The 21,824-nt window shown below is 37.0% G+C and overlaps 1 protein-coding gene across 1 annotated transcript in view; it reads left to right on the forward strand.

The window, feature by feature from the left end:
* The window catches only part of LOC133534500 (peroxidasin-like), a 70,040-nt gene extending 48,594 nt beyond the window's left edge, over positions 1–21,446 (forward strand). The window contains exons 2-7 of the mRNA XM_061873659.1: positions 2,335–2,550; positions 6,490–6,561; positions 10,719–10,951; positions 13,737–14,036; positions 14,483–14,755; positions 14,845–21,446. Of these exons, the coding sequence (XP_061729643.1) occupies positions 2,335–2,550; positions 6,490–6,561; positions 10,719–10,951; positions 13,737–14,036; positions 14,483–14,755; positions 14,845–17,696 (3,946 nt within the window). The 3' untranslated portion in view covers positions 17,697–21,446. The remainder of the gene's footprint in view (positions 1–2,334; positions 2,551–6,489; positions 6,562–10,718; positions 10,952–13,736; positions 14,037–14,482; positions 14,756–14,844) is intronic.
* The last annotated feature ends 378 nt before the right edge of the window (positions 21,447–21,824 follow it).

Raw genomic sequence — 21,824 nt, forward strand, 5'->3', positions numbered from 1 at the left:
TGGGGGCTCCCATACAACAAACGTGATTTTTTTGCCATTTTTTTTCGTAATGGTACGGAACCCTTCGTGCGCGAGTCCGACTCGCACTTGGCTGATTTTTTTAAACCGATAAGTGTCAATTATGTTTTGTTATTTTATAAATCATTAAATAATGATTTTGGTCAAAAATGGATATGGCACAAACGTATGCTCAGCGATATTTGGATTAAGGTGAAGAGTTAATGAGACTCATCGCAAACTAGGTCGTGTAGATTTAGAAGCTTGATGGCTCTACATGTGATCTGATAACTTTTTGACAGTGCGAGCAATATGGTCTCGTCTTGGCAACATTTTCATGAAGATGTTTTAGGTAGGATCGTCTTTTGGGGTTTAATAAGAACAATACAATATGGTATTATCAACATTATGGTAGATAGGTGTACTAATTTTTGAATTATTCGAAGACACATTTCTTTCCTAGTTCTATTCTAACAAACTCATCTAGTTACATTATATCGTAACTCTGTGGCCAATCGGAACTTACTAAAACTCGGGAGTGTTCAAATTGTTCAAGTAATCATTCCGGTATATGCATTCTGTGTCATTTCCACTTAATTTTGCAATAAAATAGCGCCTACCTGGTTTAGGCGGGGTTCCTCTCCCTTATATACAGTAAGGCGTCGATAATCCGTACTTCAAAAAACATTCCCTGTTCGGACTCACGGAGCGTTCGGATTATAGTATGTCAGATATACAACATAAGTATATTAAAAAATATAATCAATGAGACTCCAAAATTACAAAAAGGAAGAAACTTATTAACAAAGTTACTTAACACTACATAATTGTGATGTGAAATGCGAAATCATTTTAAGAACTCATCTAATTTATTCTGTCGGGTTCTATTTATTGACCAAGCAAAGGCTTTGCCTCTCAAAGAAAGGCGTCACTCGGCGGTTCGGATTACAGCGACGTTCGGATTAGCCTGTGCACGGATTATTGAGGCTCTACGGTATTGCTATTTCTGCTGATCATAAACTGTATTTAAAATAATTATCAATTGATATTTTATTTAGTTTAGATGTGATTGCATGATGACTTAGTGTAATTATTAGCGTGTTAATTCTCTAAATAGCTTAATTTAGATATAATTAAATAAAATATATCTTATTTGTATGTAAAACCTGACTCTACGTTACTTTGTAATTTGAACTATGGTACATTTCATGATTTAAATAATGCTAAGTATTTTTAAAATGAGATTCCGGGAATTATTGTATTGTTTGGAATAATACTGTGATTAAAAATATGAACTATTCGCATGACAAAGACACAATTCACATTACATATTAATTAGATTATACATCTTTGAGGACTGTTAAGTACGAAATAAACAAATGAGCAGTTCCTGGTAGATTTTATTTAAAAACCGGCCCAGTGCGAGTCGGGCGAAGGGTGCCGTACCATCTGTGAAAATTTCAACTGCTAGACGCTATCACGGTTCATGAGATCAGACAACCTGCTTGGTGACAGACAGAAAAACGGACAGTGGAGCCTTAGTAATAGGGTCCCGGTTTTACCCTTTGGGTACAGAACCCTAAAAAGTATCTAACTAAACATATAAAGTAAGACAAATAACGTATGCACCGCCCTTAAGTCCATACAAAGAAAAGAAAAAAGTAACGTGTGTTATTTTGTATATGTATTTCTACTGTCTATTGATAGAATTAATCGCTGGTGACGCTAGCCTTACAATAAGGACGAAATTATTGGCAACCTGGAGTGCGAAATGAAAGCGTTACAGATGGCGACATTCTTTGGTGTCCATTGTACCTTAAAGTTAATATATATATAGTCCTCCTCGCCGTATCCGAAACGAAATCCATCGAAATCGGAAACATGGAACGCTCTAATATGACTTGCAAAGCCAAATTTGGTTTTGAAAATGCGATCGCATGGTGCGCAATGAAGCTGGCCAGCTGTTGTAGGTATGTAGGTATACGAGGGCCTCGGTCGCGTCTTACGGAGATGGCGCTTGGCATCCAGGTCTTCCAAGCGCCGCTGCTCGTATTGCTCTACCTTTTTATGCACAGTTTCGCGCCATTCCGTTCTACGTTCAGAAAAACTTATCCTACAGAAGGCGGACTGAATACCAAAAAGCGTTTAAAATTAATTTTATTAGCCTTTTAAATTGTCATTTTATAGTTTAACGTGCAATCTGGCCGTACATACGATAAAATATAATGCTATACTAAGTTGTATTCCCCTACATTTCAACGAATAACCATCACGTTAGTGCCGCGAAATTAACACCACGTTGGAAGGACCGCCCCTAAGTTGATGTTAATGTTGCAGAGATCTCCGTTTCAACAAGATCTACGACGTCGGGGGAGGCGTGTTCTCGCACATGCACCAGCTGCGCTCGCTGCTCCTCAACGACAACCAGTTGCGCGCGCTGCGCTCCGGCGCCTTCCACGGCTTGCGCCGCCTCAAGTACCTCTATCTCTACAGGAACCGCATAAAGACTATCGACCCTGATGTCTTTAAAGGCTTGCCGCATTTGGAACAACTGTAAGTTAACCCTTCTAACTCTAATTAAATGTACAAAGAGGAAATTAATGTACAATCGCCTGCGCTCGCGGTGTTCCAGTTAAGAAAAAAATCCGTTAATGCCTACCTACTGCCTACCTGCAAGGCATTCAATAGAGTATCGCAGAACACGGTGAACGCAGGCAATTGTACATATGTCCTCTATTTCTGGCAACTTACTTTGTAAGAAGATAGACTATATTCATATACGGCTACCACCAGTTACATATTTGCTAGCCTGAGCGTAACTTAATTTCGTATTGGCATATTAGTGCGAGCGAGATGTATAGAAAGTAAGTTACGCAGACGTTAGCGAATAGGTATGTCAATTTGACACTGATAATATATTTGTGGTTAGGTGACTAAGTAAGAACGTTTAAAAATATAATATATACACCGTGTTTTTTTCCGTTAATTTCAAGGATGCATCCCTGAGCTTAAATTAAGTAACTTTCTCAAAGACACCGGTATTCTAATTAACTCCATTTCGGAGATAATCAATATATAATTTTTATCTTATAAGGCCCCTACGAGCGTGTACACTTGGCTTGTTTGCATATTGATTAGTGTTAAATATGAGTTAATACATTTGCTACTAAACGTAAATACTATCTCGGACGACTGATGTTCAAAATGACATTGATATGTCACAGTTTTCAATTGTTTCGTTGAGTTAAATTATAATGCCCGTGTTACAACAACGCTATATGCAACGTTTAATTATACATAGAAATATAGCTACAGCTTGCTATTTCGGATCAATATAGTGCCCTAATTGATAACTAAATGTGGTTGTTTACCTAAATTGTAATAACTGCAGTTAGTATCGATTTGTTTACCTTGTTCGCAAATGCCGAACGCAATGTTATATCATACATTAATTTCAACAATTTTATATAGCGAGAATTCGCCTCAAACTGAATTTTGAACAAAAATGTAACGAAAGCACAGCGGAAGTACCTAGGGCATAAAATAAAGTTCAGGGCGGTTTCAGAGGAATTTCCTCCCGCTGTGAAATTTTTCCGAGGGACAGACTGGGGATGTACAAAAAATATGCATGTTTTTAAAGGATCTGTAATGCGACGCGCATAAAATTCAAGCGTCCATAGGCCTACCGCTTACCAACAGGCAGAGTGTAAACTTTTTTCTAACTGATTGTATTAAAATGTTCATTATTTACTTAAAATCATAATATTATCAATCTAAATATTTTTTTAATGTATTACATGTAGTTTTTTTTTTTCTTTATACTATGTCGGTGGCAAACAAGCATACGGCCCACCTGATGGTAAGCAGTATCCGTAGCCTATGTACGCCTGCAACTCCAGAGGAGTTACATGCGCGTTGCTGACCCTAACCCCCTCCCGCTCCTCGTTGAGCTCTGGCAACCTTACTCACCGGCAGGAACACAACACTATGAGTAGGGTCTAGTGTTATTTGGCTGCGATTTTCTGTAAGGTGGAGGTACTTCCCCAGTTGGGTTCTGCTCTAGATCTGGAATGACATCCGCTGTGCTGTGCCCTACCAGACTAAGCGAGATGACATTCACAATGCCCATACCTCTCTTGTGGACGTAGTTTAAGGACGTACCCGGGTCCGGGGTCGGGTCGGGTATGTATCAAGGGTAATTCATACCTGACTAATGAAAAGCGCTTCGTGACATGGCATGACAAATATTACATCAGCAGCTGAGCAGGCATCGTAACCTCGATAGGCGCCGTGATGAGATAAGAGACTCCTCCGTAAAAGGAGCCAGTCGATGGCCCCGCCGATAGACTGATACAGAAACTGATGCCATTGTCGCGCTCAAGTTACTACCGCGAATCCTTTCAAGTAGGCACTATATTATTACCCACCTAGGGATTTGTAGTTTAATCAATCGCGTCATTGGAGCTCAAAGGATAATCAGATAATCACACAAGCGTGTGCACTCAGCTACGTCTAATACGAATACGATTCTACTATGAATGACTGGAGAAGTGGTAATTACAAGTAAATTGCACATTTCGATAGTGTAAATTACTTGAGTAAGCACTTAGCTTGAGTAGCACTACAATTAATCGAGTAAATTTCAATTATAATTTAGTATGTTAATTGATCCTTATGGCATGTTACTGTTTTTAAGAGGAAAGGGGACGGCTGTTTTTCCATACAAACGTAGTCCCCATTTCCTCCCTGGATATTGATATTATGAAAAATATTTTTTTCGATTTTTAGGGTTCCGTAGCCAAATGGCAAAAAACGGAACCCTTATAGATTCGTCATGTCCGTCTGTCTGTCCGATTCTGTCACAGCCACTTTTTTCCGAAACTATAAAAGCTATACTGTTCAAACTTGGCAAGTAGATGTATTCTATGAACCGCATTATGATGTTCACACAAAAATAGAAAAAAAACAATAAATTTTGGGGGTTCCCCATACTTAGAACTGAAACTCAAAAAATCTTTTTTCATCAAACTCATACGTGTGGGGTATCTATGGATAGGTCTTTAAAAATGATATTGAGGTTTCTAATATCATTTTTTTCTAAACTGAAAAGTTTGCGCGAGAGACACTTCCAAAGTGGTAAAAAGTGTGTCCCCCCCCCCGTAACTTCTAAAATAACAGAATGAAAAATCTAAAAAAAATATATGATATACATTGCCATGCAAACTTCCACCGAAAATTGGTTCGAACGAGATCTAGTAAGTAGTTTTTTTTAATACGTCATAAAAATTTAAAAAAAAAAATTTTTTCATCAAACCCATACGTGTGGGGTATCTATGGATAGGTCTTCAAAAATGATATTTAGGTTTCTAATATCATTTTTTTCTAAACTGAATAGTTTGCGCGAGAGACACTTCCAAAGTGAAAAAATGTGTCCCCCCCCCCCCTGTAACTTCTAAAATAACAGAATGAAAAATCTAAAAAAAATATATGATATACATTGCCATGCAAACTTCCACCGAAAATTGGTTCGAACGAGATCTAGTAAGTAGTTTTTTTTTTAATACGTCATAAAAATTTAAAAAAAAAATTTTTTTCATCAAACCCATACGTGTGGGGTATCTATGGATAGGTCTTCAAAAATGATATTTAGGTTTCTAATATAATTTTTTTCTAAACTGAATAGTTTGCGCGAGAGACACTTCCAAAGTGAAAAAATGTGTGTCCCCCCCCCCCCTGTAACTTCTAAAATAACAGAATGAAAAATCTAAAAAAAATATATGATATACATTACCATGCAAACTTCCACCGAAAATTGGTTTGAACGAGATCTAGTGAATAGTTTTTTTTAATACGTCAATAAATTAAAAAAAAATATTTTTCATCAAACCCATACGTGTGGGGTATCTATGGATAGGTCTTCAAAAATGATATTTAGGTTCCTAACATCATTTTTTTCTAAACTGAATAGTTTGCGCGAGAGACAGTTCCAAAGTGGTAAAATGTGTGTCCAAAGTGGTAAAATGTTGAACAAGATCTAGCAAGTAGATTTTTTTTTAATACGTCTTAAATGGTACGGAACCCTTCATGCGCGAGTCCGACTCGCACTTGGCCGCTTTTTAATTATTATAAAAGTTAGGAGTTATCTGTTTTTCGCTCCTAATTTTTAAAATGAATAAATCGTGGTACTACAAAGTGTGTTAAGATATTGTCAATAATATTAATATCCAGAGAGGGAAATCAGGACTACGTTTCTATGAAAAGGCGATTTCACGCGGGTCTTCCACCTTCGTCTTAATAACCAGAAATGTTCCGTGCCGTTTTCATTTCGTACACGTTTCATTTTTCTCAGTGCGCTACAATGAAAAATCATGAAAAGTTTTTGAATAATAGTAAGTTTTTCTTCTATTTCAGGTGATGGTCTTTTTTATATCTATACATTTTATTCATTGTCTGGTTCTATCTTTTTGTTTTTATTCTTGTTTGTAATTTCAGCTACTTGCACGTCAACGAAATCCATGAGATACAAGCAGATACGTTTTCAAACATGCCCCGCCTGGAACGCTTGTAAGTACACCATTTCTTGAAACATTGTCAAAATTCTAAATCTGCCTTTACCTACTCTACATACTGCAGTGGTTCTCAAAGTTGACTGAGCTCCGACCCGCTTAAAAATACTGTCAAATTCAGGGCCCACCTCTTGGCCGTCGTAAAAAGGAGGCAAAAAATGTTATTGATGACGCTCAGATTCCCTAGTAGTTTTAGGGCCCACTAAATATTCGCTCGCGACCCACCAATGGGTCGGATAGTTTGGGAAATGCTACTCTACAGCATTTAAGATTTACTTAGCTACAGTAACATAAAAAATGACAATGATAGTTGCCTATGGACGATTTGTAAAAGGAAAGATAATACTAGTGGCTCCGTGAGCTGTAGACCTCGCGATAAGATCGATAAGTTTCAAACATGTAAAAAAGAAATAGTTCATTGAGACATTTTTACAACGTATTCACAATGGTCTTAAGTAAGTCCTTTATGCCAAGTTCCACCAATTTAAACATTTTCCAAAAATCTAAACGACAGAAAAAATCTATGTAGCTACTGGACCTGCTTACAAAATATCACGAGATTCAGTTGAGAATTGCGACCTGTAGATGAGAACCTCCGGACATACGACAGCAGATTGCCCGAGGCAAAACATAGACCTTCGCTGACGATTCGGTCAATAAAATGAATACGCTTGCATAATATACTATATTGATATGAATAACTAACTACAGCCTCAAAATAATTTGTCAAATTACCTGACTAGCAGCAAACTCGTAAATTAATTTAAAGTCAGCACGTTTTAAGTTTTATAGAGCACAATCTTAAAAAAAAATTAAGTACCTATTTATTAATAAACTATACCCCTTATTCATAAACGTGTAAAGTTACGATGCCGCTAATAATCGTTAGTCCCTTTCCATCATACCAATACGTCGGAAAGGGACAAACCATTATTAGCGGCATCGTAACTTTAGTACACGTTTATGAATAAGGGGGTATATCTTTAAGATCCTGTAATTGGATCTGCATTGCTATTTATAGTACCTACGCCCATATTTACACATACCATGCCCCGCCCTCTTCTCAGGGTGCGTTCAAAAACCGCATATTACGGCCAGCATAAAGATAAATTGTTCTGTTAGAATATAACTAATTTCTAAGCCCGCACTCTGTTCTATTTAGTATTTAGTATTACTCTATCTATTTTAATGAACTTCAATATGTGGTAGTCTATAAACTACTATTGAAAAGTTAAATGATTTGATTATAGCTCTTGGCATGCCAACGGCGTAGAAATAATTTTATTATAATTCCAATACCGGGTAGAGCTCGTAACACGAGCAAATAATTAAAGCATATATCAATGGTACTTTTCAAACGATATATCTTTTGCTAATAATTTTTAAACGTTATTTATTTATTAGTCTTCCTATTTTTCATAGAAAACAGGTAATTATTAGTATTATTACTTATCTTCAATGTACACTAACATCATTGCATTGTAATTGACGTTGCTTGTCTGCCGTGCCTTATATAAATATAACAATATAAAATCTAAGAATAAAACTTAAACTGTACTAGTAATAATCAAAAGACAAGTTATTTAAAGTCGCTGAACAAATGTTGGTCAGTTTGAGAAGTACACCATACAGTTTAATTTACTGCTTCCATTACACTGCCCCTGCCCACCCGGTATTGTACAAGATGTAATAAAAATAGTGGGGACCCCTTTAATTTAAAGGCATATTCAGTATAGTGTTATGATTAGGAAGAAGAAGATTTTAGGCTTGTTTATTTTCGTTATCGTACACAAAAACAAAAAATATTGCGAAGAAAAAATGTTCCACGTTTTCCTAATCAGAAAACGAATGTGTCGCGCTTTTCATAATTATATTATACGTCGTTTACATGCCAAAACGACCAAGCCCACGACGAAACCAAAATGATCATAATAGCGCATTCTCGATTACCTTTGGCTCGAGATTTAGTAAAATTCAGTCAGATACGAGTAGATACGCGTGCTGCTGTGGCTAGGTAACATAGCAAATTAGCAGGTGCCATTGACTCCGAGTAGGTGGCGTATGACTATCAAGGTTTATTTAACAAAATTATTAACCAAGTTTAGAATAGGTGGATGCTGGGTATTATTCAAATCTACTTTACTTTGGCATCATGCTATTTTTAGTCTTTTTAATACTTATTATGTATGACTTAATGGAAGTTTTGGACTTAAAAAGGTAAATTCCATCTAAAACGTAATTACGAGAGACTCTGGAACCAGTGACATAATCATAATCGTTATGGTTTTTTTAATATGTTTTTCCTTTTAATAATGATTGTTTATTTACAAAAAACATGACTCAATTAATACTGATTACAATTGTATTAGTGTGCGTTAAGTTTATTTATTTATGCACGGTTGTCATTATTATCGCTTACAGGGAACACTTCAGACTAATTACGAGTGTGATATGATCTTTTATTAGGCGAACTCCGGGAGACTTGCCTAGGTGAAATTCGCAATAGTAAATGAATACAGCTCTGGTATAGTCACCTGCAATAATGTGGCCATCATGTAGTAGTAAATTTTTCCCATTAACCCAGGAATATATTTTTTCACGATTTTCATTTCGGTCCCGTGGGAAACCTAGTATTAGTCACTCAGAAGAATTTTGCTACGTTTCCCGGACTTCCCTTTACTTACATTAGTTCTCAGATCACATCTATGCTAGTTCGTTTGAGGCGAGCACTTGGTAGGTGATAGGAACTGAGCTCCAGACGTCGTTATGTTTACGTGCGGAGAAACGGGCGATGACAGAGTTCAGTCTCAAGGAAGTTGCGCGTGTTTATTTAACTTATGCGGTCGCTGGCTGATAACTAACAGGCACTTTTCAATAGTTCCCGGTAACTATATAGCACATAAAAAAAATCGCCTCATTAAATGTGCCTACTTTGCTCTCCACTGGGTTATTGTGCTCCAACAGTTTTGATATATAATAACAATAACTATATCATAAACTCATTTAAGTGTTCCATCAGAGATATACAAGCCGATATTTAATAACATACTTACCTACCACAATACATATACTAATTTTAAAACTTAATTACGTTAGGTACATTTTACTGTTTTGAGTTTAGGGCAGCTATTCATTTATATAGTTTTCCATTTAAGTTATGTTGTCATTTTATCTACCGTATCTAGGAGTTCTGTGGTTCACAAATCATTCAGAAATACATAAATAACTGAAAATTAATACACTAAACGAAAATGCATGTCGCTAAAGCCAAAGAAATATATAACTCCGTATAAGATAAATAAAGTCTCAGAATAAGAAAAATACGTTCTTCGAGAAATCAAGAACAATATATGCTCGGATAGATGACGACATACCTTTGGCCTATACTCGAGTAGATGGCGATACCGTTTGATATTTAACACATATTAGTGAAAGAACATGGGTATAGCCATGTGTTATTCTAAGAGTTTTAGCCCTGTGTCGAAAGATGGCAGTAAATTTAGTTGACTACAAAATTTACTTTGACAATACGCCTCTTACTCAATTCGCTTTGCTAAAGCATATCACATATAGACGAACGAATAGACTATGAAGACTTTATAGAAACTGACAGCAAAATTAAAAGACAAGTGTTGATATAAATGCTTTAAAAAAAACTTTTCTCCACAAGGTATCGCTAAAACTTTGTATTTAAAGGAATAGAAGCTTTCACTGGAAAAGTCGCTCCTCGTGATATCAAGATTTGAACCACCCTGATTATAGTATGACTGATTAACTAACTGACAGACATAACACTATATAATAACTCACAGTCGAGAAATAAACGTTTTGTTTAAAACACTAGTATTTTGCACATTGCTTGAGTACGGTGAGAGTTGTTATCTCCATACAATTTAAAACGCAAAATATGTATTAAAATAACAGTTGTCACCGTACACAAGCTATGTGAAAAATAGGTATACAGTAGGGGCCAAACAGGCAGTAGTAATGCAGGCTTGTGCTTTTAAGGCTCCTTTTGTGACTAATAACAGTAATAACCAGAAAATAGACAAGCCGTTAAGAATCGAGTTCTATAGACACCCCGCAAGTAGGTAATGCAAAGATAAGCAGTCACCGACAACCTAAATGGGTCACTCAATGTCTCGCTACTTTTAGATATCTGCACAACAACCGCCTGGAGCACGTTCCCTTCGGCTCGTTTACTGGCATGCCGAAGCTGCGCAAATTACGACTGGACAGCAACGCGCTGGTCTGCGACTGCAGCGTGCTGTGGCTGGTGCGTATGCTGCGCGCGCACGCCGCCATGAACGTGGCCGCAACCTGCTACGGCCCGCCTCACCGTCTCGGCACCTCGCTCGCGAGCCTCAGGGAATATGACATGCATTGCAGTGAGTAATTTAGGATAAATAAGAGGATGGACTGCATAAGAAACTAAATCGGCCGTGCATGATCAAAACTTGCAAGGCAACCAAGTGATCGATATAGAAGACCATAAATATAGCCAAAATAATAATAAATAAATGATAATAAAATAAATTTTATTGGCATTAAGGGAAATACATTTTAGTGTGGAAGTCCCTGACTTCTGAGCTAGGTAAAAACCTGTGTTACAGAAGTCAGTGTCCTCTCCCAAACATAATAGTAACTATTAAGACTTATTAAACTACATTTACCATTTTCATTTTAGACTTAAAGTAGATAATTAAGGCTTGTTTTAATACTAGAAAACAAGTGCAATTCTAATAAAAATACAGTGCAATTTATTTTACATATATATTTTTTTACGTAGATGTGTGTGTGTGTGCGTGTGTGTGTGTGTGTATGTGTGTGAGTAAGTCAGGGTAAGATGCTTTCAGTTTGTACATAGTCTAGTGACCAGAGATGTGAAAAATAGTTTATAAAAAGTATTTAAATACAAAATACAAATACTTCCTTGATATACTATTTCAAATGCAAAATACAAAATAGTTTTCAAATTTGTGTTTAAAATACTAAATACAAAATAGGTATTTTCAAAATGCTTTTTTAAAATACAAATACTTTGCGATAAAAGGTACTCTTAAATAGTGAATACCTAGTCTGAATTTTTTTTTATTTAATCGTATGGCATGTTATACAGATACAGAGAAATCATAAGTCGACCTCCAAAGAATTAATCCACTTGATAGCTTCGTCGTTCAGTTTGATCAGGTCTTCCGGGGGGCCTCCAGTATATCGAGTAGATGGACACTCTTGGAAAATATGTCGGATACTCTGCTCCTCGGCACCACAGTGACAGGCGGGAGACTCCACCCACCCGCAACGATATTTATATAGGGCACAGCGACCGTGGCCGGTCCGCAATCTATTAAGGTTACACCATGTCCGCCTCGGCAGCTCGAACCCGTCTATTTTCTTACCCGGAATAATCCCCGATCCAAACCTTCCATCCATTGCAGTACTCCAAAGTTGCATCCACTCCCGGTTGTCTGAATTAAAAAGTTAGTATTGCTCGGAATTTACAAGTTGGAAAGGCTTTCTTTATTCTTTAAAAATAGTGTGTATATCAGTCCTCTAGAGTGCAAATTTTGTGTCTCCTCATGTTTACCAGTTTAATGGAGTTTTAAGTGATGGTTTTTAACGGTCAATTATTAAAAGCATTAATTTAGATTTGTAATGTTTTACAGCTATTATATCTCTCGTTGGTTGGTGAAAACGTCTCGTTTATGTTTCACCAGGGCAGAAAAGTTTGTTTACCTCTCGTGCCTTGAAACCCTTGCAACGCTTAAGATTCCACATTTTTAATCTCTCGCTACGCTTGTGGTCATTTGCGGCGTTACTAAACAGATTCACCAGTTCCATGTTAAAATAATAAATAAATAAATTGACTAAGTCCCACAGTAATAAAGCTCATTACGGCTTGTGTTGTGGGTACTAGACAATGATATATATAAATATTTATAAATACTTAAATACATATACATAAGGTCGATATTTAAACGATAGATACAATAACAGCTTCGACAGGAAAACATAACTAAATATGTAATAAATAATAGTATTAAGCAAACGCGGAACGGTCCGCGCGATCTCGCCAACGATTACATAAACCCTAGAGGTTTTCAATAGTGTCTTATTGTGTTAAACCCTGTTTCAAAAAATTCATAGTGAATAAATAAACTAAAAAAAAAAACAGAAAACACCCATGACTCAGGAACAAATATCTGTGTTCATCGCACAAATAAATGCCCTTCCCAGGATTTGAACCTGGGACCATCGGCTTCATAGGCAGGGTCACTACCCACTAGGCCAGACCGGTCGCCATAAAAGAATGAGAGAGTTGCAAGGATTGTAACGTCAGAAGAGATTGTAACTCCTACTTTACCTAATAAAAAGTATTTTGTATTTTGAAAATAGAAAATAGGTCCCAAAAACTATTTGAAATAAAATACAAAATAGTTTTTTTTAAAAGGTATTTAAATACAAAATACAAAATAGGTATTTTGCATTTTGTATTTGCATTTTAAATACAAGTATTTCAAATAAGTCACATCTCTGCTAGTGACAGCAACCAGGACTTAAGTTTTTCCTTACACTCATGTTTATTTAGGGGATAAATGTTTAGGGTTTTGTTAATCTTATTATATAAAAAGATGCCCATAAATCTTTGTTGCCGTCTGGCCGTAGCCGTAGCTAGTCTACATTTATATGGTGCACATACATTAGTCAAAGATCGTTTGCTTGTAATTTTATATTCATCGTAAGGGGTAAGCTTATGCTGCTTTAGCACTAACAGAAGTATATATAGTTGTCTAATAGAGAGCAATTGACATTGTTTATATAATAGACTCGTTGGATATCTATATGATCTACATGTCAAACTTCTACAAGGATCTCTGAGGTCTTTATAATTTTAACATGTGGGTTTTACAAGCGCCACCCCATACAACATTGCAATAACCAATCACTGGCTGAACCAGAGCAACATACACTGAAAAATGTAGGTGTGACAAGACAGGGTCCATAGCCATCGTGCCAATCGTCTCCGTAGGGAATGAAATGGAACTGCCACTGACGCACTAATATGGCAGAGTGATAGAGAGACTCAAAGCGTTTCGTTATCGTAGCGCATGCGATTGTCACCTTGGCTCGGCACCCAGTTTACCTAAACTAAACACCCGTTTCTATTTTTAGAGCAACCCGAAATACACGAAGGGCCCGAAGACGTAGTGGTGGAATTTGGCAAGGATGCTATATTTACTTGTACCGCCGCCGGGGACCCAAGGCCCGAAATAGTTTGGTTTCGCGACTCCATGGCCCTTCCTCTAGACGCGACCCGATATGAAGTGCAGTCCAACGGCAGCCTTATGATACATAACGTGGATGAGACGGACGTCGGAATCTTCGAGTGCATGGCTAAAAATCCCTCTGGAGAAGCGCGTTCAAGACCCGCGAGGATGATGATGATGATACATGACGAGCCTAAAGAGAATGGTAAAACATAAATATTTCCATTATATGATTATCTGTTTGAAATTGTCTTCCATCTTATATTGTCTCCATATTAAGGTACTTGTGTAAGTCCTTACACTTTTATGGATATGTTTTGTAAATATTGAACAAGAATCGTAAATATTCAATATTGATATTGATACCTGAGCACCGAGTTCACTGTTTTTTATAAAGATTTTACATGATTCTTGGTATCTGGTAGAAAAGTAGCATAACGAAATTTTCCAACCACAGAATGGATGCTCCGAGAGAACACGCTCGACGCTGACGCCGACCACCATACGTTGGTTTTATTAACCATGCCGGTCGGCGTCAGAATCAAGCGTGCACCATCGGAGCGTACGTTTCGTGGCCGAGGCTTTAAAAAGAATAAAATAAAACGATTAAAGTTGTAGGTGTATATTCTAGTACAACGTATGCCTTTTCAGAGATTCCCGTTTTCAAGATCAGGCCTAAAAGTCAAGTGGTCAAAAAAAGAAACGTTCGAGTTAGGTTCGATTGCGTAGCTAAAGGAAATCCACCGCCTCATATCGCCTGGTACTTCAAAGGCACTAGGCTTTTACTTGACCCTCGAACGGATTTAAAGCTGAACGGCTCGATTTTCATCGATGACGTGCAATACGTCGACGCTGGAGAATACACATGTGTAGCGGAAAATATACTTGGCAAAGTGAATGCATCAGCTGAACTTCAAGTATTAGGTAACTGCTCTATTGCTTTTTATGTCTCCTTATATATCTGTATACTATAAATGTGACGTCTGTTTAGCAAATATTTATTTTTGTTGCAGTTTCCCCTTCATTTAGAAATGTACCAAAAGACATAACAGCTTCTGAAGGTGATAAGGTTGAATTCACTTGTTCGGCTCGAGGATCACCAAAACCTGTCATAAGCTGGTTCATGAACACCATGACACTACCAACAAGCGATAACTACGTCTTCACGAATGAAAATGAAAAGTTTACCATTCTCGAAGTGACAAAGGACGACGCCGGGATTTATCATTGCAGAGCGGAAAATTCCGAGGGCATTACAGAGATTTCCGCAGTTCTAAATGTAGAAGAGTTTAAAGTTATACCGCCTCGCATAGTTCTTAAACCGGTCGACACTGATGCTTACAAAGGAACATCAGTTCAGTTACCGTGTGATGTTGAAAGTGACCCTCCTGCCTCCGTGGAATGGACCAAAGACGGGTCGTCAATTTTGTTGGAGGACCGAATTTCGATAACTTTGATCGGGAGTTTAATTATAAATAATTTAACCCTAAGTGACACCGGCCGGTATGAATGCTTGGCATCTAATGAAAACGGTAAGGATACAGCATCTCTGTTTTTATCCGTAAAAGATCACACACTTCCAGGAGAGCAATATGTAAACATAGCATTGACTGAAGCCACCAGAGACATAGATCAAGCTATCGCTAGAACAGTTAAAGAAATATTTCAGAACACCTCGGCAAAAAAAGATGTCCACGAACTTTTTAGGATAGCTCACTTCCCAAACGCACCCGCACGAGAACTAGCTCGTGCAGCTGAAATTTATGAACGTACTTTAGACAAAGTAAGAGATTTTATCCAAGATGGCTTAAACGTAACTTCGGTAGAACCATTTAATTATAATAATGTTCTTGGTCAGCAAAATTTGGACTTAATTGCACGGCTATCAGGCTGCACGGCACACCGGGAAAGTAAAGATTGTTCAGATATGTGCTTTCACAACAAATACCGCAGTATCGACGGCAGTTGCAATAATTTTGTCCATCCTATGTGGGGTTCATCTTTGACAGGTTTTCGACGAATACTTTTTCCTATATATGAGAATGGTTTCAGTCAACCAGTGGGTTGGAATAAAGGGGTGAAATATAACGGATTTGAACTACCAAGTGCTAGATCTGTATCTACCTCTATTATAACTACAACAGAGATATCTCAGGACATTGAGATTTCCCATATGGCTATGCAATGGGGCCAGTGGCTGGACCACGACTTGGATCACGCGCTACCGTCTGTAAGTTCACAAACATGGGACGGTGTAGACTGCAAAAAAACATGTGATTATGCAGCACCATGTTTTCCCATTGATGTTCCAAATAATGATCCTCGTATCACTAATCGCCGGTGCATTGACTTTATTAGAACTAGTTCGGTATGTGGATCGGGACTGACGTCCGTCTTATTTGGGAGCCTGCAGCCGAGAGAACAAATTAACCAACTTACTTCATTTATTGATGCTTCACAAGTATACGGATTCGAAAGTGCTGTTGCTACTGATCTTCGAGATTTGACTAATGAGAATGGATTATTGCGTGTTGGTGTTACATTCCCTGGAAGAAAGCCGCTATTACCTACCACAGGGATAAACGGTATGGACTGCAGACTAAACCTTGCAGAAAGCGACCGCGCTTGCTTCGTTGCGGGTGACATCAGAGCCAATGAACAAATTGGCTTGGCGGCTATGCATACTATCTGGATGCGGGAACACAATCGTCTCGCCTTGCAGTTGAAATCTTTGAACTCATTTTGGGACGGAGACAAAGTGTACCAGGAGGCAAGGAAAATAGTTGGAGCCGAAATACAAATGATAACTTACACACACTGGTTACCGATTATTCTTGGTAGAGAAGGTTACAAAAAGTTGGGAGATTATAATGGATATGATAACAACTTGAACCCTTCAATTTCAAACGTGTTCGCTACAGCGGCACTAAGATTTGGCCATTCCATGATTAATCCAATATTGCATCGTTACGATGAGGACTTCGAGCCCATTCCACAAGGGCATTTGCTGCTGAGAAATGCATTCTTTGCTCCCTGGAGACTTGTCGACGAAGGCGGAGTAGATCCCTTAATCCGAGGTATGTTCACAACACCGGCTAAATTGAAAACTTCTACTCAAAATCTAAACTCGGAACTAACTGAGAAGCTCTTTTATTCGGCCCACGCAGTTGCACTAGACCTTGCTGCTATTAATATTCAAAGAGGACGTGATCACGCTATTCCTCCGTACACGAAATGGAGACAAGTTTGCAACATGACAGAAGTTAAAGATTTTGATGACTTGTCTGTTGAAATATCTGATCAAAATGTACGAGACAAACTTAAGGAACTTTATGGATCTGTTCACAACATCGATGTCTGGGTAGGAGGAATTTTAGAAGATCAGGTAGGCGGAGGTAAAGTTGGCCCCCTTTTTAGCTGCCTTCTAATGGAGCAATTTAGGCGTTTGCGAGATGGAGATCGATTATGGTATGAGAATCCAAATGTATTTAAACGTGAACAATTAGATCAAATAAAAAAAACAAGTCTAGCTCGCGTGTTGTGCGATAATGGTGACAATATTGATACGGTCGGTGAAAACGTATTTTTGATTCCTGAAGCACAAGATGGAATGGTATCCTGCGATGACCTGCCTTCAATAGATATTCGATTTTGGGCGGATTGCGAATCGTGTGGAGATTATAGAGAAAGTAATACTTTGTCGCGCTCGCGTAGGGCTACGGTGAACGAGACATTCCACGATGAGCGTATATTTGATTTAGAACAAGCAAATGAAGACTTAAAAGAAACTGTGGCCGCTCTTTTGAACAGGATTGAACAGCTCGAGGAAATTGTACAGGAAAATAATAAAAACACTGACAATTAACACCTAATAAGACTCGAAGAAATAACATATACAATTAACGTAATATATAAAAATGTATCTCTACATAATGAGTCATAAAAAATAAAAAAAATTAACGAGCGTGACCGATAAAACTAGTAAATTAGACACGCCAAAAGCACATTTTTGGTAACTACTGCGTCATAACCTTTAGATGAGTACCACAAGAGCAAACCGAGGCTAGAATTGAGACAGTGCAATATTTTAACACTGTCTGATTTTTGTACTTCAGTTTCAAGTTGGTTTGTTACTTACTCACAAAGCTTTTCTAGCCAAATTACTTTTATCGGTCCCGCTCTTGTCATACTTGTACACAATGCATATTAAGAAAAACTAATATTAATCAATAGTCCACATTTGTAAAATAATATACCTTAAAAAAGACCTTTGGGGTAACTATAATAAATAAATAAACCAACCTATACTCCTGTTCGTAACTTGAGACTTTATAAAGGATTAATTTGGCTCGAAATCCTTTTTTGATACCGCGAGGTACTTTAACTTGAATTGAATAGGATTTATTATTAATTACCGATATTATTTACCTGTCACTAGTAGTATATAACGGTTTTGTAACTATTAACTTTAACAATTTGTCGTAGCAATTGCTAAATATTGGTTAACACATTGTTACAAGTTTGAAATGATTCTAGGGTCCGTCTAGTCTACGTCAAGTCTGCAGCAACTTGGCAGCGATAAGTGGGGCAGCGTCACCATAAACGTAATATTTATTATTATGTTTACGGTGGCGGTACCACGTGTCGCTGCTAATTCGCTGCAGAAAGATTTCATGCCACGCGCCAAATACGGCGCTGCTATGAGATAGCGTGGTCGGAGTCTAGACGGATTTGATTTTTATTTTTAATTACTTAAAGTTGCAATACGTTGCCTTCATTTGCTTTCCATTTTAGCGGGTAAGTAGTCTAGTCTTTATCTGTAATAGTGTTTAAGATTGACCTTACAATAACTTACGCATGTGCTAATATTTACAGGTTATTTTATAAATCTTTATCTCTAATTATATCTTTTTACATGTTTGTTTCGTGGTCTTGGTAATATATGAGGATGACTCGGATTTTATCATCAGATAAGTATTTATTCATAATTACGTCTAAAATTATACCTACCAGTTTTATATTTATATCAACTAACAGTTAAAATACAAAACAAAGGATAGGAGGGGTGGGAGAAAAATTGGGGCAATGTATACTTATATAATATACTGTTTCTCTGTCCGCGAGCAAAATAAACTATGTTTATCTTACCCCACATGAGCTTGTCTTGAAGTTAAGTAGACTAAGAGAGAAAGTAATATTTGTATTTATTTCTGTTTCTTTTTGAAATATAATTTTTCGATAAAATATTAGTCATCCGATCATTTATAGATAGGTAAGTCTTCTTCGAATGTATGGTCTAATATCCAGCTTTAACAAAACTGTATTAGGTACTTAATAACTGGATTATTATATACAATAATAACATATTATAGTAATATATGTAAATTTGTATAAAAAATGAAATGGTAACACGGAATGACCACGATTACTAGCAATGGATAATACCTAAAGTGGTTACCAAACAAAAAATAAAATCTAGATTTATGTCAAGTTGAGACAAAAAATTGAGTCGAGAAAAGTTGTTGGCGAAACAACTAGAGAAAAGTTGTTGGTGTTGGATTTGTTTTACTGGAGGGGTCAACTAACTTCTGTAGAGAAGTACCACAGTAGAAACCAGCAGTTTTAGGAATGTCGTAAAGCTAGAAAAGTTGATTTGACTAGTCTAATTCTAAACTGGTCTAATCTAAGTGTTAATTGTTTTGGTGCCTTGAAGGGACGCAATTGCTGGTCCAAAGCACCGCATGAGACTCCCTCGAGCCTCGGTTTGCCATCCCATGGTTTAGCGTGAACTGAGAAGCACTAAGACTGCGTAGTGGAAACTGGTTGCAATACTAAAAGCGATGCATCACGTTGTGGCAATAAAAAAACTTTGGTGGGCCTACATTTCATATAATGTAACATACATTAACTGTCCAGGCGGCGCCACAGTCGTGCACGTATCACAAACATCTTGTCATGTAGGAGTTTTTTTTCGAGTTAGGATATGAGAAATAGTAAGTAATTTGTTAATTAAACAAAAAACTCGTCTTGTTGATGTTCAACATTAGAATTAAAAAAAAACAGCATTCAAGAACTTCAGTAGGTATCTAAAGGGGCCCAATGATTAACAGTCCACCGGACGGTATCGGCCTGTCAGTTGTTCGGACCTGTCAACTTTTGGTTCTAACTGACAGGCCGATACCGTCCGGCGGATGGTTAATCAGTGGGCCCTTTACCTATTAAATCATAACATATATCTGGTACTGACTGTGTACTACATACGTAAATAACGTCTTTCAGGTTAATAATTTTGTCCTGATTTTTCTCTTTGACGTTAGAATGCCACTGAGAGCCGAATTATCATGTAGTAATTTTTTTTCTGTAACTGTGTTCTTGTTATCTCTTCTGTCTTGTGTACGTATTTAGGTAATCTTTACATGTAGGTACAGTACAAAAGTATCTGCTATCCCGGATAACTTTTCCACATACCTATAGACAGGTCTCTAAAATTCACGTTCAAAAGTATCTTTTATAGTCTCAATTGTTCTACATATAAATACATCACTTTTTGTTAGGCTGTTACAGATTAGTAGATATTACTTTTGACCCTGACTGTACATGTAATAACCCTGCGATAAATATAGCACATCCGAATTTCGGCTTCGTAGAGCGTTGTCTTTTTCTCTCTCTTTGTCTCCAATAGTCTATTTCTAAAGACCGAATAGACCGACGTGCAATATTTAACGCCGCGGGTACTGTGCGTCCGCACTAAGTCAAAAATAAATAAATAAAAACATATTTTTATAATCGTCTCTTCTAAATTCTAAATTGTCCATTTCATCATTAGTACGATTACATTACAAGATATGTGTATTGCATGGACGTGTTTCTATTTATTAGTAAATGTAACAACTAACAACCATTTACCTAGAATAAGAAATCTATAGTAAGGTCAATGCAGATACAAATCCGTCTGTGGGAAATTCCATAAGTAGCCGAACGAGTATTTATAATTACAGTTAACTTCATCGATAGTCGCTATTGCTTCTAGTTCCAGCTTCCAGCAGTCAAAATAAGACTCGTCTGTCTTTGACGTTTGAAACAACCCGCAGACGATTTAGCCGCACTGACCTTGCCTATATTTTAATTCCTAAATATTATCTGAAAATTCAAAGAATAAAATATACAATAAATAACTATTTTCGTTTAGTACTTACTTACAAACGGTCTCAACGATGAATGATGATGAATAATAGGGCATTAAAATGTTTTAATAATTCAGTACTTAAGTTAAGTACTTTTAAAGTACGCAGTAGATATGCCAATAATAAAACATATGACGCAACACCTACGTTGGGCATTGAGGATTTAACAACTGGGCTATAACCGCGTAAATCGAAGTTCGTCAATTGCGGGCATTTTTCTCTGTCACTCTAATTAGACAACTATATATTTTTTTTAGTTTTTAGATTCTGTTATTTTAGAAGTTAGAGGGGGGAGGGGACACACATTTTATCACTTTGGAAGTGTCTCTCGCGCAAACTATTCAGTTTAGAAAAAAATGATATTAGAAACCTCGATATCATTTTTGAAGACCTATCCATAGATACCCCACACGTATGGGTTTGATGAAAAAGTTTTTTTTTAATTTTATGACGTGTTAAAAAAAACTACTTACTAAGTAGATCTCGTTCAAACCAATTTTCGGTGGAAAGGGTGTAGCAGGATAGCCTAGGAAAAATTGCCCCCAGCGATTTTGGGCCGAAACTGTAATCAAACGATTCCTTTTGGGAAGGTTATACTCTGCACAAAGTTTCATCCCTCTGTTACCCCCTGGGGGTGAAAAACACCCGACTAATCCCAAAACTGTTTTAATTATTTTTTCGTAAACTATGAAAGTGACGAATTTCAAATTTTGTACAAATATTAATAAGACTAAAATCTATGTGCTAAAAAAATATTAACCCCCTAACAATTTAAACTCTTGTAAAAAAAACAAAAATAAAAAAAGAAT

Source organism: Cydia pomonella, chromosome 1 (genome assembly GCF_033807575.1).
Source record: "Cydia pomonella isolate Wapato2018A chromosome 1, ilCydPomo1, whole genome shotgun sequence".
Lineage (NCBI taxonomy): Eukaryota > Metazoa > Arthropoda > Insecta > Lepidoptera > Tortricidae > Cydia > Cydia pomonella.